Source organism: Triticum urartu, chromosome 4A (assembly GCF_056163025.1).
Source record: "Triticum urartu cultivar PI428250 chromosome 4A, HENAU_Tu73, whole genome shotgun sequence".
In the NCBI taxonomy this organism is placed as follows: domain Eukaryota; kingdom Viridiplantae; phylum Streptophyta; class Magnoliopsida; order Poales; family Poaceae; genus Triticum; species Triticum urartu.
Window position 1 is genome coordinate 450212213 of NC_141876.1, and position 17916 is coordinate 450230128.

The following is a 17916-nucleotide window of genomic DNA, read 5'->3' on the forward strand; positions in this document are numbered from 1 at the left end:
ACCTCAAATTGGTATGTGTGGGTTGCTAGTAGTGTTGATTACTCCTTGTAGTTGATGCTCGTTGGTTTACTTGGTGGAAGATCATATGTTCAGATCCATTATGCATATTAATACCCCTCTGATTATGAACATGAATATGCTTTGTGAGTATTTACGTTTGTTCCTGAGGACATGGGAGAAGTCTTGCTATTAGTAGTCATGTGAATTTGGTATTCGTTCGATATTTTGATGAGATGTATGTTGTCATCCCTCTAGTGGTGTCATGTGAACGTCGACTACATGACACTTCACCATTGTTTGGGCCTAGAGGGAGGCATTGGGAAGTAATAAGTAGATGATGGGTTGCTAGAGTGACAGAAGCTTAAACCCTAGTTTATGCGTTGCTTCGTAATGGGCTGATTTGGATCCATATGTTTCATGCTATGGTTAGGTTTGCCTTAATATTTCTATTGTAGTTGCAGATGCTTGCAATAGGGGTTAATCATAAGTGGGATGCTTGTTCAAGTAAGTACAACACCCAAGCACCGGTCCACCCACAAATCAGATTATCAAAGTACCGAACGCGAATCATATGAACGTGATGAAAACTAGATTGACGATAATTCCATGTGTCCTCGGGAGCGCTTTCCTTCATATAAGAGTTTGTCCAAGCTTGTCCTTTGCTACAAAAAGGATTGGGCCATCTTGCTGCACCTTATTTACTTTTATTACTTGCTACTCGTTACAAATTACCTTATCACAAAACTATCTGTTACCGATAATTTCAGTGCTTGCAGAGAATACCTTACTGAAAACTGCTTATCATTTCCTTTTGCTCCTCGTTGGGTTCGACACTCTTACTTATCGAAAAGGCTACGATAGATCTCCTACACTTGTGGGTCATCAGGGGGTTTCGGTAACCTCCCGGTACTCTGAAAAGTGCCCGAACTCATCCGGAACCATTCCGGTGTCCAAACATAGCCTTCCAATATATCGATCTTTATGTATCGATCATTTCGAGACTCCTCGTCATGTCCATGATCACATCTGGGACTCCGAACTACCTTCGGTACATCAAAACACATAAACTCATAATACCGATCGTCATTAAACGTTAAGCGTGTGGACCCTACGGGTTCGAGAACTATGTAGAAATGACCGAGACTCACTTCCGGTCAATAACCAATAGCGGAACCTGGATGCTCATATTGGTTCCTACATATTCTACGAAGATCTTTATCGGCCAAACCGCATAACAACATACCGCAACTAACTCATTAGTCACATTGCTTGCAAGGCTTATTGTGATGTGCATTACCGGGAGGGCCCAGAGAAACCTCTCCGATACACGGAGTGACAAATCCTAATCTTGATCTATGCCAACTCAACAAACACCACCGGAGACACCTGTAGAACATCTTTATAGTCACCTAGTTACGTTGTGACGTTTGATAGCACACTAAGTGTTCCTCCGGTAATCGGGGGTTGCATAATCTCATAGTCATAGGAACATGTATAAGTTATGAAGAAAGCAATAGCAATAAACTAAACGATCATAGTGCTAAGCTAACAGATGGGTCAAGTCAATCACATCATTTCTAATGATGTGATCCCGTTCATCAAATGACAACTCTTGTCCATGGCTAGGAAACTTAACCATCTTTGATTAACGAGCTAGTCAAGTAGAGGCATACTAGTGACACTCATTTTGTCTATGTATTCACACATGTACTAAGTTTTTGGTTAATACAATTCTAGCATGAATAATAAACATTTATCATGATATAAGGAAATATATAAATAACAACTTTATTATTGCCTTTAGGGCATATTTCCTTCACAAATTACAGTAGGCAACTGACAAGAAGAGCTATCTTTATGACTATGATCATTCATGGCATAATCTCATATATGCATTATGTCTGTGATAAGTAGACCGCTAATCCAACAGCATCTACTACTAATACTCCACCCTGAAATCGCTATCTAGCATACTCCACCCTAAGGTATTAAGTTTACAAGAAACAGAGCATTACAATAAGCAAGATGACATAATGTAGACAAAAAGAAATCTAGCAATAAAATTAAACCCCGTCATTTTATCCTTAGTCGCAACAGTACAATATGTGTCTTCATCCTTATTGTCCCTGATTAGAGCACCACAAGACTAAACCCACTACCATGCACCACTCCCTATGAAGAACTACCGATCAATCTTTGCTAAATAAGACAAATAGTTCAGAAAGCATACATAACTATTTAATTATACAACAAATAAACTTCAAAAGATTCAATAATATTCAATGAACAATTTGATCATAAACTCACAATTCATCATGTCCTAATAAACACACGAAAGAATTACATTGGATTGATCTCAATCACACAAGGAAGAAGGGGAACAAGGTACTGAAGATCCAAAGAGAGAGAGAGAGAGGGAGATAGAGAACCATCTAGCTACTACTATGGACCTGTAGGTCTTAAGGGAACTACTCACACATGGTCATGGAGGCAGCAAGGGCGACGGAGAGGCTCCTGACACTGGCTCTCCCCTCTGGAAGAACTCCAAAACATGGCTCCAGATGGGATCTCATCAGAACAGAGGCTTCCAACGGCGAAAAAATTCTTCTGGAGGAACAACGTATGATTTCAGTATTTATAAAAATTTATGGCGATGGAATCAGATCAAGGCGGTGCTCGGGAGCTCCACATGGACAGGTGGCGCGGCCACCCCCGTGGTCCCGCCATGTGTCCACATGGCTGTCTTGTGGGTCTCCTCGATGTCTCCTGAAGCTTCCAGTGTTTCTTGTTGCCCAAAAAATCATGTTAAATCGACAACGTATTTTGACCTATTTAAAAATTGATTTCCCATGAAACAAAAAACAAGCAGAAAATAGGAACTGTCACTTGACACTAAATTAATAGGTTAGTCCAGTAAAAATAATATAAAAGGTAATAAAAGTGTATATATATATATATATATATATATGATAATATAGCAACATGAAATAATCAAAGATTGTAGATATGTTTGAGACGTATCACAGTCTTGATCCTGAAGGACGTGAAAGGAAAAAAAAATAACCACATAAGAAGAGAGACAAAGACTAGCGGTAGCATGGCAGAGGTTCTTTGGCTGCTAGGATTGTTGGCGAAATACACTACTGCAGGAAGGTCCTAAGACAACACATGTATCAGAAACCATTTGATCAAATTATGTGCGTTGCACAAATTCCAAACAGTAACAAATAATACTCGTGTGCCAGAAAATGAAATGTGTGTATTGGCCCATTCATTGGGCATGATGATGGTATGCAGATCGTGTGTGATAGAGGGCACACAACTAAATACAATGTTGTGTGTGTGAACGTGTTCATAACGCATGCATTTCTGTGAGCGTTACCCGTGTGCGTTTTTGGCAAACGATTTACAAACACAAAATGTTTGCGACGGCTTGAAGCATGGCACACGATGGGTGAGATGAATACTCGTGTGTGGTGATTTGAAAGATACGCACATTATTCACAGAGTCAATCTGTGTGTGAGAACTCGTGACAGCACATACGATTCTTTGGTGTGAATTGTGTGCTCTATAAGGCACACGAGTATATTGATCACACCCGTGGGTAAACACTGTGTGCGCACGTGTCGTGCTAGCTCGTACTTACTTCTTTCCTAAGTTTTTCACTTCTCTCCTAAGTTTTCCATTGATGGCGTTTTCCGAACACGCCATCCTTTCCCACCACTTTCAAATCGGTTTCCCGCCACCAGTGATTGGGTATAAGCCTAGGCGGCGCGCGACACGCAGTGACACGTCTAGTGCAACCTATAGCCCCTCTATCATTTCCAAGCATGCAAACCCGCTGAAGCGCCGCCTCCGCCATCAACTTCTTCGAAGAGGGGAACGACCCGGTGCAGGCGCGACGGCCCGTTGAGGCCCAGGGAGTCCCCGACAACGCGTCGGACAACGTTGTGTTGTGCGTCATCGCCAGGGTTGAGCAGACCCTTGGCGCAGGACGCAGCAACACCGGGGAGCAAGGTAGGCTGCGTGTGTCGCACAACAAGATTGTTGGAGCGCTTCAGAACAACAAAAAGAAAGCACATCTGCGCCGAGAGGCTATGACATGCCGCACAACAAGACCGATGGAGTGCCGCAGAGCGAAAGGCGCGACACCTGGCAGAGCAAGAGCAGATCCATCGCCGCTTGCCTGCTGTCCCACTCGACGGGACGTTGTAGTTGGGTCCACGACCCATCAGTACCCCGATTCCTCGCCGGGAATGGGCAGCGGCTGTCTGTGCCGTAATTGCACTAGAGGCCGTCCGCGTCGTACTTGCACTAGACACCGGCTATGCCGTTTACGGGTCACGCCATTTGCCTTGTTCATGCCCCCCTCGATGCCAACGCGCTAGTCGCTAGGCTCACACCCACCTGCAGGCAGCTGACTCAGCATGTTCCCGGCCTTTCCAGGGCCATGTTTGAATCCCCTGTTTGCATACGCAGTAAACAGCCATTATGACCGGGATTATAAACTATATGACACGGACTTCATGGATTTGGACATCAGGGTTCGTTTGTATGGCTGCCTACTCTCAGGGTTCAAAATAGACTTCCCTCTACAGTTTATAGGACCGAGAAGTAAGGGCGAGGGAAGGCATGACGCATCTACGTTGTCCATATCCGTCCACGTAATGAAAATTGTCCTAATTCTTTTTTTTTAGGGAAGCAGAGCAACATGCGGGTGGACAATCGCGCACCGTCCGCTTGCATCCTACTCCCTCCGTTCCAAATTACTTGTCACGGGTATAGATGTATCTAGATATATTTTAGTTCTAGATACATCTATTTCTGCGACGAGTAATTTGAAACGGAGGGAGTAGCCCCTAGGTCGCGGGCACAAGATGGGCAGGGAAGAGAGCAACATGCGGATGCAGTCATATCTGCGCGTAAAATTTTGGGCCGAACCAGTAAGAATTTCTTCCCAGAGATTTTTCAGTCTTATGAAAATACTATCAAAGAGAATTAAGCCTACGCATTTGGCTTGCATAAAATTGCTCTGCGCATTTGGCTTGCTTGATTCGCTTTCTTCAAAAAGCAAGCGATCCTCCAGAAATGGGCTGCTACAGTGTGGTATTCTTGCTAGTCTTTTTAGCGGTTTGCGGAAAATTCAGGTACAGGTTCAACAGCAAGGCAAATAGTATCCAGATCTTGTAATAAAATATCACAAAAGCGTGTGCTGCAGCATCACAACCAGCGGTGGCGCAGCCTGCAGAATCAGAAAACGGTTCACAAAAATTCCAAAAAGAAAAAGAAAATTGTTCACCACGCCTATTTACCATATAAGTCTTATTTATAACAACCACTTAACCTTTTGGTGCTTCACACAGGACTAGTCACCCAAACAACACTTTTGGTGCTTCACACAGGACTAGTCACCCAAACAACACGGTTCGCTGTCAGGGACTGGGTAAAACGAAGATGAAACACACCACCTATTTACACACCATCACTTATTCATCTCTGACAGTCACATGTCTCACTATTCATCACTCAACCAGAACAGGCACCAACTTATTCATCGCTGACGGTCATATGTCTCACTATTCATCACTCAACCAGAACAGGCACCATACTATAGAACCCTAAGGTTGGTAAGGAAGGCCGCGCAAAAATCCAGGAAGAGGAGCTGAGGTCCAGTAACTCTCTGCATATCTAGCAGGTACTTGTCATCCTTGGTCTTGTAAAGCTGAAGAAAAAACAAATACATAAATTCAGAGGCAAATAGAGAGCATATACAACACCATGCCGGCAAACTGTTAACATCTGAAGTATACAGGCATTAACAAATAATATCACACTAGGTTAACGATAGGTGTATGACCAACCAATACTGTGCAGCACTAAAACTTGGGAAGTTCGTTTTATCAATATGGCAACAGCAGACAGAACTTGTTGGCAACAGCAGACACATGCAGATGCAGGATATACTGGTTACAAAGCAGACACATGCAGACAATACTTTGTAACAATTATGAAGCGAATATATTGGCCAGCCTTTGCTTATCTAGTGAGATTGAGTAGAAAATCCATATTTCTGTTATTGCAAAAAGAATACAGTAGTATTAGAAGGTGAGATTGCACACCTGGATTTCAAACTTGATCACGGCAGGTAGCCTCCCATTAGCATCGCCGTTATCCATGATGGTAGAGTCATCAACAAAGCTGTGGTTGGCATCTAACATATCACTGACTTGAGGAAACCCAGGGCACCACCTGCATTTCATGTTGTAGTGTCCATTCTTCTTCCAGCAGACATTTAATTCTTGAAGTGCCTTTAGAACCTCGATCATTATCTCACGAGGTTGAGCTCGAGACTGGTGGATAAGTGATGCATTAGCTCAACAGCTCAATGTGCAAAACAAAGCAAAGTAAAGTGGATAATGTGCAAGACCTGGAGCCCAAGAGCCCATTTTCTTTCAACGGGGTAATATGGCCGCAAGCCACTGCCTTGAGGATCATTGCTTGCTGGAAGATACTGCCTGGTACTTGGGCTTGCTGATTCCGATGAAGTAAACTGATTAAAACTCCTACCCTGGAGAACCATCCATTCAGAAAGTTAATAGTGCTTAAACCTTATGAATTAAACAAGTCACAGATGATGCAAATGTGAACTAACCATTGATTGTAGATAGTCAGCCCCCAAATAGCCACTAGTGGCCCGGAACCGATTGTCCAAGAGTAAGTAATATGCAACAGTTGCCTGGAAAATTGTCTAAAGTCAATTATGAAATAACTGAATGGAATGAAGCACTGACTTTTGTTTGCATATACCTCATTTTGCAGCCTATTGCACAATGATTCACACACATGGTCTTTATCATATCCCAGGTTGACAATCTCTTTAAGTGTATCTTCATCAATCTTCAGAAATGAACATAGAGCAAATCAGCATACATTGACGTAGAAATAGCATTTTAAAGCTTGCTAGTAAAAGAAATTTTTGATAAATAGAAGCGGCATTGCAAGGAGACTTAACGTGCTAGGTGCTACCTTTTCATCTCGTTGGGATAGATTACTAGTAGTAAGGAATTACTCCCTTCACTTCATATTATTACATGATGTTTAACTTTCATAATCTTTCCTCTTCTCATAAATCTTTGAGCCACAGCTGCTGGATAGTTTTGTTGTTTGGCTAGTTTTTTCCCGAGTAACCAGCAGGAGCGGTGCCTTTCACTTAAGCAGTATAGTTTTTTTTTACAATTATGTACATGGCCAAGAGGACGGCATGTGGACTACTCGCAAATAAAAGGTTAGAAGAGCTATGAATGTGGGTATCTGAGAACGGAGCATCGCCCTGTTGGCAAGGCATGCAGTATGCAGCCAGCCCGCCCGCATCCGAATCTCGACTCAACAGGGTGTCAAGGTTGTTTCTTCTATTAAAAATACCACCAAGGGCTAGTCCTAACTGATCTTGTTTTAGAGGAACCGAGCAGTGCTCGGTTGGCTAGAGCACAGGCCCGTGAGCTCGTCCACTCGAGTTCAAGGGGCAGCCTCCGCATGATGCCTCATTTCTACCTAACAAAGTACCGTCAAGGGAGGAAAACTTCCCCCTTTAACCACGTTTATGAAGGTGGATATCCACTAGGGCCCCCTCTGTGACCTCGTGAAAAGTTGCCTACTCAGACTCTCGGTGTTCTCTTCTTAATACGAAATGACCATGCAATTTGGTGCATGTTTGAGAAAAAAGAATCTTTGAGCCACAACTTGACCATATATTTCTATAATATTGTGTTTGCAAATATTATATGAAGATTATGCCCATAAAAGATAACATTTCATGACAAAAGTATCGATGTTACTTTTCCTATGATCCATCCAAGATCCTGTATATATTAGTCGATAAAGGTTGAGAAGTTTTACTGTGCACATAAGATAGTCACTTGAAATGTGAAATAGATGGGTACCATTTTGGCTTGCTGCGCCGTGTCTGGTGGAGGCACTGCCAGGTAGCGAGGAAGGCGATTCTGAAACCATGGGTGTTCTCGAATTTCATGAATTGTGATTCTCTTCATAGGATCAACAACAAGCATTCTTGGGATCAAATCCCTTGCAAGAGCAGATAAATGACTTGGAAGGATATAGATGCCTCCCTGGAACACCAAACAAGGGGGCGTCAAATCTCCAGATAAAAAATGAATGCTAAAGTCCAACTAATCTTTTTTTTGAACATAAAGTCCAACTAATCTACATGAACGTTTTTTGATTTTCAGAACAAAAGGTATACACTTGTCAGGTCCAACTTAATCTACATGTGTTCTGTCTCACCTTTATCTTCTTGAACAGTTTGGGAATATTGTCATCATCAAATGGAAGAGTGCCACAAAGAAGAGCATAAAGTATCACCCCGCAGCTCCAAACATCAACCTCAGGTCCAGCGTATAATTTACCTGAGATAACCTGCACAGAAACACTCGCTAAGCTATTAACGCAAACAATGCGTTTCAGGAAGCACAAGGATAAAGACTCAAGTAAGACAAATTAGTGAATACCTCTGGTGCAGCATAGTTTGGACTCCCGCAGCTAGTCTTCAGAAAATGGCCATCATGCATGACATTACTTAACCCAAAGTCGGCAAGTTTCACATTGTATTTGGAATCAAGTAACAGGTTCTCTGGCTTTAGATCACGATGAGCAACCATGTTTCTGTGGCAGTATTCAACACCAGATATAATCTGTGCAAGAAAATTTAAATAAAAAAAGTATTGAGACAAAAACTGAATATGCATCCAGTGAATCTGAAAGAACCCTTCAAATTACATATTCGCCTCCAGAAGGATATACCATCTCTTTATGTTTTAAAGCACAATTTGATTTAAGTACAGAGACTAAGACAATCAAGGCATAGAGAAGAAGATGCCATTTAAACAAAAAATGATTTAACTAGTGATACTAAGATAACCAAGGCATCAAAAGAACAAGACACCGGAGTGATACTAAAACAATAGACGCATCAAGAAGACGTTAACTTTTTGATCAGTTAAACCCAAACGACAAAGCAATCACCTTGGAAAGCTTGCAACTCAATGTAGTACAGGTCATGAGCTAAAAATTAGATGAATGCAAACTGAGCAAATTGATCAGGATTTGCAGAGTCAGCACGCGAGGAATGTGGACACTGGACAATTGGCCAGCATATCCAGACATTTCACAATCAAAATAAGAAGCTCAGCAAAGTTCCTATTTTTATGCCCAAAAAATGTGTTCCTGCATGCCAAGAGCAGAAAAAGGCACCTGCTGGAAGATTCGACGAGCCTCATCTTCCTGTAACCGCCCTTTCTCAACAATGCAGTCGAATAGCTCACCATACTTGCAATATTCCATCACAACAAATATATCTGTAGGTGTGTAAATGACCTCATAAAGCCGGATGATATGAGGGTGGATGAACAACCTCAATATCTTGATCTCTCTCTTTGCTGGAAACAAGATATGAGAAAACAATAGAAGTGTTAAGACATTCAGCCTATGAAGAAATTCAAGCTGAATGTACTTTGTCTCGACTAATTAATTAACTGGGAATCAGGAACACACTCACAAGTCTGACCAGCACTGAAAGCAGATAACTGGAAATCTTGAGCAAGCAAAGCCGAATGTAGCCTAGACTAATGAACAAGGAGGCATACCTTTCTCTTCCATTTCCATAGTTCTCATTTGACGACGGTTCAGAATCTTTATAGCAACTTTGTGCCCTGTATGCTTATGCTCTGCAATCCTCACTTTTCCAAATGTGCCTATACCTAATGTTCTGCCCACATTGTAGTTCTTTAATGCGTCAGAATGCCCACCTCCTCTAGTGTTCCCTTCCATTTTCACTATGTCAAAAAACAAGAGAAACGATATATGTGATTCAGCAAACAGTTTTATAGTTCAAACATATATGCACATCAGGCTAAAACTGAAACATTTCTAATCGGATTCCCTCTTCTTAGAGACCTTGAGCGTGACATGAGTAGGCTGGCCAAAACTATCACTATGGACATGAGTGGCGAGGGAAAGTGCGGTTCAAAGGTCAACGAAATGGGTGAAGTTCCCATGTCATATAGGGACAGACACATATTCAGTCGCTGAAGTGTGGTTCAGTGAGATGATCAGCAACCAACAATGTCTAGTAGCGAGTAGGATCATAGTTTTTTCCTCAAATACGCACAAACAAGCCGTTACATTTTGGATTACAATGCTTTGCACCCCACCTCCACCACCACCCTCATCTATAAAGTGGACTACTCACTCTGGACCCACCTTGTCAACGCCCCAAAGAAGGTGTCCAAATCTCCTATTAATAGGCCCGCCTGCCTCCATACTTGAGCCTCGGTGATCATCCTACTTATCACATGACGTACCGACGGTGAGGATCATAATATATTACCATAAAAATGCCTGCATCTGCATGCGCAGCACGAACTGACTAGGGGCTTGTTTGGATTACCGTTTTCCTTTTAAATACACTTGCAAAGAATACACGTCTCGGCCCACCGTTTCGCTTCCGTCCGGAAATGGCTCAGCGGCCGGTACGATACACGTGTAAGTTAAACACCTCCGTATTGAATTACACCGATTCCAAGCACGGCCTAGAGGCCTTTCCTGATATGCATCAGGTCTGGCAAGGATGGTTTTGGGATAGCAAAACAATCATCATGTTGGTACTTTGGATGCCCCTGGTGCGAAGAGAGAGACCACACATTTTTTTCTTTCGAAAAGAGGGGACATCCCTCGGAGAGAGACCACACATGGAATCCTAGTGGGTTAACATGCAAAGTTTTCTTAAAAAGGTTCACAAATAGAAATAGCATCACTAGGCATGTGCGGTGAACATGCAACTGCAAGAGACATACTACAAGGAATGCAGTCATCCAGCAACTGAGCTGAAAAAACGGCAGAGATCAATAAATGGGAGGTTCTAGTGGGTATAGTACAACATAAATCTGTAGCGGTGCACATTAATACTCCAATAAAATTAGGCCGGCCATGAATCTACTAGTACTACAGTACTGCGCACACAGTAATTACACGGAATCGTGTCGGTATCAGGATCAGGATCAGAATCAGAATCAGAATCCGTGACTCTGCAGTAGTATCTTTTTGCCCAGGCAGTAAATTTGGGGAAAGTGAGATCGGCCGACCGATGAACCAATAAACCAACCAACCGATCGGTCAATGATCATGGGTTTACCTCCCAGCAGGACGTGAATGTTGGTCCGGGCGGATCTGCGGTAAAGATCTCCGTTGGAGGGGAGAAACGAACAGGAAGACGACTACTGCTGATTATGAGCCGCGCCCACCCGAAATCGCCACAAGCAGCACGGAAACTAAATTCCCCACTTCAACGGCGCAGCCAAAAGCCCAAAACTGTTGATTCACCTCGCTCTCCTCGCCAAACGGGCAAGCAGCACTCCCCCGGAATCGGAATTGGGAGCACGCGCGAACCACCCTAGCTCCCCACCAGGCCGCCCGGCCGGCGAGCTACTACTACTACCCAACCAAGCAAGCAACGACGGCGCAGAAACAGCAGACCCCGGCGAGAATTGCAACCGACAGAGCGTAAATCTACGAGATCAGCTGGGCGATTCCCTCACCTGGCCGAATCCCGCGGTCAACCGCTGGAATGGGTGGGGAGGCGACGAGAGCGCCCAGTGGAGGAGGCCTCGAGGGAGAGCAGGAGAGGTTTTGGGGTCGGTTGGTCCTTTTCTTCTCCGGGGGTGAGAGGGAGGGAGGGAGGCTTTAGGCGAGAGCCGCTAGCTTGAGCTTAGTTTAAGGCGAGCCGAGCCAGCGGGGGCGGCGTAACCGTGGAAAGATGAGCATCAGCATCAGCATCGCGCTTGCGTGTCGGCTCCCTCCCGCGCCCGCCGCTTGCTTCTCCTCCCCTGTCGTTTCCAGTTTTTCCTCTGCTCCGCTCCCGTGCTTCGTCGTCGCCTCGCGGAAAGGAAATTGGTTCGTCACCACCTCACCTCAACGTCCTCCGTCGCATGTAGTAGGATGGATTGATCGGTGACGAGGCGCTGATGCGGTGCGGCGTTGGAGCCGTGCAACGTTGTGGCGTGGTGCGCGACGAGGACGTTAGATCGGGTGCGCACGCTAGGCTCTTCTCCCTCGCCCGACTTTGTTTGCTTCGATGATTGTATATTAACCTGTCGCCATCCTGGTAGCACGTGCTTCCTGCTTACTTTCGGGTGCCACCGGCGGGCTATCGGTCTCTCTATCCTATGCTTGGCAACGGCGACACGGCGTGGCCCTCGCCGGCTAGAGCACGCGCGTTTTCTTATTGCCGAATAGGAGCCGGTCGACCGGCCCAATTTTCCATCGGCCGCCGCGCCAGCATTGGATCCAGACGCCGTTGACCGTCAAATTTAGAATGAAAGAAAAGAAAAATCTTCTTTCCCTACCTCGATCGTCGCGCATGACCCCCACGACCTCCCACCGCCTACGCTTACAGCACTGTGCGTGCTCGCCGGCGCTGTTGATGTCGTCGCTCGTCAAATGCAACATATGTACTTGCTGGTCCGCCATAGGCAGCAAATTGCGGTGTCGATCCCAGCAAATCGAGCCGCCGGTGCAGCTTTCGCCGTGAGCTGTTGATGCGGCCGGTCACCGTGGTAGCACCAGTGGCAACCGCTCCACCATGTGATGCCATGGACGTGTCATCCGAGAGACACCATGGTAGCATTCAGTGACCACGGTTCCAGCATTTGATGGCCGCAGATGTAGCACCTGGAACTCGCCGTGGTAACATCTGATGATCACGGTTCCAGCAATCCAGCAAAAAAACTCACAACTTCCCGAATTTTCTACTGACGTCGTCCACCGCGCGGATCACAACATCGCCATGCTTATTGTAGCACTTGTTGTCACCAGTCGCGATCATCCACATCCATGGTTGTAGCAATCGCCGGTAGTGGGTGTCATTGTCGTGCACTGAACGTAGCACGACCGCATGCTGGTTGTAGCGTCTCCGCGCGTCAGTCCCAACTCCGCACATATGCGGTTGCAGCACCGCTGTTCCCCAGCTTCGACAGAGCCAATTCCAGCACCTGTGCCTGATGGTTCCAGCACGGCCGGTCGTCGGTAGTAGAACCGCGACACCGGTCGCAGCACGCAGCATACACCGTCGCGCGACGAGGCCGTGGTTGCAGCCACAAACGAGCGGCTAGCACCGGCTCGCCGGCCTCGACGAGGAGGAGATTGGGGTGAGCACCCATGAAATTTCGCGAGGGGTGGCCCAAGGAGGTGTCGTAACACAAGGAGAAAAGGGGTCGCAACTCGTCGGCGTGAGAACGATGAGGGGGGATGAGATCCATCGGAGTTCTTCTGTGTAGAAAAGAGAGAGGGAGAGAGGCGTGAGGGAGATGAGCAGCGAGAGAGACGAGCAAAGGAGATAAGGTTAACAAGCGGTACGTGGGGCCACCAAGTAGTGGGCGTTGCGTGACACGACCAGCCCAACATTGGGCCAGCCGGCGGGAGGGAAATGTTCCCCTTTCTTATCTACTGTTGAACCAGCTGATAGGTATTTTTTGACGATGCCGACAAAGATGAGGTTCGGAAGAGTTGTCAAACAAGATGTAGCCGTTGTTTGTAGTACACAGGGTGTTATTGAAGGAAATTTGCCCTAGAGGCAATAATAAAGTTATTATTTATTTCCTTATTTCATAATAAATGTTTATTATTTATGCTAGAATTGTATTAACCGGAAACATGATACATGTGTGAATACATAGACAAACATAGTGTCACTAGTATGCCTCTACTTGACTAGCTCGTTGATCAGAGATGGTTATGTTTCTTAACCATAGACATGAGTTGTCATTTGATTAATGGGATCACATCATTAGGAGAATGATGTGATTGACTTGACCCATTCCGTTAGCTTAGCACTTGATCGTTTAGTTTGTTGCTATTGCTTTCTTCATGACTTATACATATTCCTATGACTATGAGATTATGCAACTCCCGTTTACCGGAGGAACGCTTTATGTGCTACCAAACGTCATAGCGTAATTGGGTAATTATAAAGGTGCTCTACAGGTGTCTCCGAAGGTACTTCTTGAGTTGGCGTATTTCGATATTAGGATTTGTCACTCCGATTGTCGGAGAGGTATCTCTGGGCCCACTCGGTTATGCACATCACTATAAGCCTTGCAAGCATTGTAACTAATGAGTTAGTTGCGGGATTTACGGAACGAGTAAAGAGACTTGCCGGTAACGAGATTGAACTAGGTACTGAGATACCGACGATCGAATCTCGGGCAACATACCGATGACAAAGGGAACAACGTATATTGTTGTCGGGGGTTGGGTGCGACATATGCCAAAGGGTGACTTATCATGGTGGGGGCGAGTAGAATGTCGCCGGTGCCTGGAAACGGGATAAGGCGAAGGCATGCACGCCGGCGAATCTTACCCAGCTTCGGGGCTCTCCGGGGAGATAATACCCCTACTGCTGCTCTGCGGGGTCTCCGCATGATCACTATGGCAAAGTGTTTACACGGTTGCTCCTCGAGCTGTTTCCTGGAGGTAGGAGAAGGCAAGGCTAGCTCTCTCCTTCCTATATGATCTGGTCTAGTGCTAATGGATTCCAACCCTTTGCATGGATGCCCTGGGGGGTTTATATAGGCCTACCCCCTAGGGGTACAATGGTAATCCGGCTGGGCGCGGGCCCAGCCGTCAGTCTCTCTGGCCACCGTCTTATCCGCCGACTCCTGGGGCCCGCCGACTGGTGGGCCCCGCCGACTGACTCGGTACGGAGCCGACAGGCCGCGTCCGCCGCGGGCGGGTCTTGCCGTCTGTAGATTACTGTAGCCGTGCCTCTAATGACGCAGGCTCGGTCATGAGGTCGTGGCGACAGCTCCGCCGTCTGGCGGGCGATCACTGTGGCCACTACCTGTCGCGTCTGATTAATGGCGCGTGGGGCCCGTGGGAGGGGCCGGCCGACTTTTGGTGGCCGACTCCCATCCGGGCCGACTGGTGGCGCTCTCGCGGTCTTTCGTACGCCTGCCGACTGGTGGGACCCATCATCCCTGGTTCGTACCGGCAGGCCGTCATGGGCACAGGACTCCGCCCTCTGGGGCTGACGTTAGGGCCGGCATGGCAATAGTGTCGCGCCGCGCGGAGATCTCTGCGGGTACGGCGTACTGTAGCCACACCTGCCCTTGGAAAAGGGGTGGGAATGGACCTTACTATGGCCACTCCCCATCCCGTCCCTCTTTATGAGGGCATGGGGGTTGTTGGTGTCGCGGGCCGACTCCCCAAGGCCGGCTTCTCTGGAAGTCGCCAGTCAGGAGTCGGCTTATCCTGAAGTCGTCCCTGCCACTCGGCCACGAGTGGGCAGTCGGCCACCTCGTCGCCGACTCTCAGAAGGCGGCTCTTCGTCCTGGGGTCTCGAGGGGTGCAGTCTGCCTCAATGTCTTGAAAGGTTCTAGGCCTGGGTTAGCCTACCCGTGGTCCATTACTTCGACAGTAGTCCCCGAAGCTGGTGAGGCTCCGAGGGCGACAGGTCGAGGAGTCTCAATAGTTTCTTCTCTCCGGTGGTTGGATCTGGGCCTCGCTAGCCATCTTCTGTCAAGTCGACTATTTAGAGTCGGACTTGCTCAAGGACGACTTGCCCCTAAAAAAGTTTGAACGTCGCGGCGGAGTTCAGGCGGCGTGCCTGATAAGCTTCCGGGTTGCCGCCCGTGGTGGACCCGTCGCAAGGCGCCACTTGGCTGAGCTAGTCTGCTCACCCACGCGCGCGACGGGACAGGCCTACAGGCGGGGCCCGCCACTACTGCGCCTCGGCATGCGAACGGATCCGTTGTGGCCGCGCGGATGGTTGGGGTTCTCGCGTGGTTATTGCACGCGGTAACTTCGTGTGATAAATCGTGGGGGTTGTGGGGTCCCGGGCGCAGTTAATCCCATGACCGCCCCCTCGGCTTCTCAGCGCACGAGCCTACAAGTAGGCGGGGGGAGGGGGGCGGCGAAGCACGCGCGCCCATTCTCCCCACTCCCTTTCGCTCCTTCTTGCTTCTTCTTCCTCTCGTCGCTGCTGCTCCGAACCACGCCGCGCCCACAGCGATGAGCTCTTCCTCCGCCGCCGCGCCTCCTGTTGTACGCTCCGGAGTGTGGGATGGCTCCGAGGTTGATGACGACGACATCGAGATCCTCCGCCAGACACGACGGCTGCCCGGCAGGGACTTAGTGCGGGTCTGCCTCACGTCGGAGGGGGAAATATCGCCGGCGCCAGAGGAGGGCGAGCGAGTCATATTCCGCTGGAACCTTATGCGCGGCCGGGGCTGCCGGCGAGCGGCTTCTTCCACTCCTTCTTGGAGTTCCACGGGCTCCAGCCGCACCACCTTACTCCGAACACGGTGGTGCTGCTGGCTGCCTTCGCCACCCTGTGCGAAGGCTTCCTCGGCGTTCTCCCCACCATCAAGCTCTTGGGTGAGTTCTTCCAGTCCAAACTCGGCACACACGTCGCCGGCGTGCCGGCCCAGTGCGGTGCATTTATCGCGATGCGGAGATCAGTGGCCGACAATCCGTTTCCCACGATCGCACTGATTAAGTCGGTGAAGATGTGGCAGCGGTCCTATTTTTATGTGAAGAATGTCGCCCCAGAAAGCGACTGGGTTAACCTGCCGGCTTACGAAGCCAGCGCGCCGGCTGGAAGGCTCCCCAGCTGGTCACACCGAGCTAAGACGCTGTCTCCCGCTGGTGCCGCCGCCGTCGCGCGACTTCGAGTGCTTGACCGGGGCCGACTTGCTGGCCGCCTTCGTGGCGCGCCGAGTCCTCCCACTCCAAGGCCGACCTCACATGATCTGCCAGATGAGCAGTCATCGGGACCCGAGTTGGATGTGCTCCAAGGACATGCCTCATGCGGAGGTGGCGAACACGGTAAACTACATCGCGAACTGTGGTCTCTCGGTGGACTGGCGGTTCGGCAAGGAGCCGAATTCGCGCGCTAACCCCCCGCCTATTGTAAGTCGTCTTCCTTCTTCTTCTGTTTCTTTTGTTGCCGAGTCTGACTTGTCAAGTCTGACCATTTTTTTTGTTTTGAATCAGAACCCTCTCGTCCCTCCTTCGGCCGGCACCGCGGGGCCGGCTCGTCAGTTTGTCCCCGATCGGGCGGAGAGCGACGTCGACGATCCTGACTTAGGGGCGGCGGCCATGGAGGCCAACTCCGAGGGAGGAGGAGGAGAAGCAGGCGGATCCAAACCTTCGGCCACTTTCGCCGACTGGCCTGACGACGAGGCCGAGGGAGAAGTCGCCCCGCGTCGCCAGCCAAAGGTCGGCTAGCCAAGCGCGAGTTCCTCCGCCGGCTTGGACGCTCAAGGCGGTGCGAAGAAGCGCCGGGCCGGGCCGAGTACGCTTGGTGGCCGGTCGAAGAAGTTCAAGGGAGCGGCCGCCGCGACCAAGCGGGAAGAGGCGGTCGCGAAAGCCAACCGCTTCCGTAAAGAAGTGAAGAAGCCACCGCTGGTATCTGCGTAAGTGCCTCCGTCCCTTATCTTTATTTTCTCTTTGTTGATCTTGTCTGAGTTTTTCATATGCTTTTCTCGCCTCAGGGCTCCCCTCACTCTTGAGAGGGTTGCCGCCGCCTCCGTTATGGGGTTGGTGGAGACGTCTGCCACCACTCGGCGGATTGACCCCGCTGTCGACCTTCGGGAGGTGACGGAGCGGAACGCGTAGGAGAAGCGCGAGGAGGACGAGGCCGCCCGCTGGGAGAAAGCGGAGGCCGAGAAGGCGGAGGCCTCCGCCTTGAAGAAGCTGGAGGCGGCCGAGGCCGCCGCTGCGGCAAAGCGGCCGGCTAAGGAAGTCGCGCCCCGGCGGTCGGCGGTGTTCGTCACCCCTCTGAACTCTGCGCCGCCGCCCCCGGAGTTCACAGGGCAGTCAGGGGAAGCCGGCGGCGAGTTCTCGAT

The 17916-nt window shown here is 48.6% G+C and overlaps 1 protein-coding gene across 1 annotated transcript; it reads right to left on the bottom strand.

The window, feature by feature from the left end:
• Window positions 1-5308: 5308 nt before the first annotated feature.
• Window positions 5309-12436, bottom strand: LOC125552064 (serine/threonine protein kinase OSK4). The gene is made up of 11 exons (XM_048715527.2): window positions 12418-12436; window positions 9661-9849; window positions 9269-9453; window positions 8527-8709; window positions 8303-8434; window positions 7942-8127; window positions 6809-6898; window positions 6654-6737; window positions 6429-6569; window positions 6121-6351; window positions 5309-5723 (listed from the first exon to the last, which is right to left on the bottom strand). Exons 1-11 carry the CDS (start codon window positions 12431-12433, stop codon window positions 5610-5612), a joined length of 1551 nt encoding a protein of 516 aa, XP_048571484.2. The 5' UTR covers window positions 12434-12436; the 3' UTR covers window positions 5309-5609.
• Window positions 12437-17916: the final 5480 nt, after the last annotated feature.

Coding starts and splice junctions, on each gene's coding strand:
- LOC125552064 (XM_048715527.2), bottom strand. Junction 9,454..9,660: donor TATGGAAATGGAAGAGAAAG/GTATGCCTCCTT, acceptor TCTTGTTTCCAG/CAAAGAGAGAGATCAAGATA. Junction 8,128..8,302: donor AACTGTTCAAGAAGATAAAG/GTGAGACAGAAC, acceptor TTGGTGTTCCAG/GGAGGCATCTATATCCTTCC.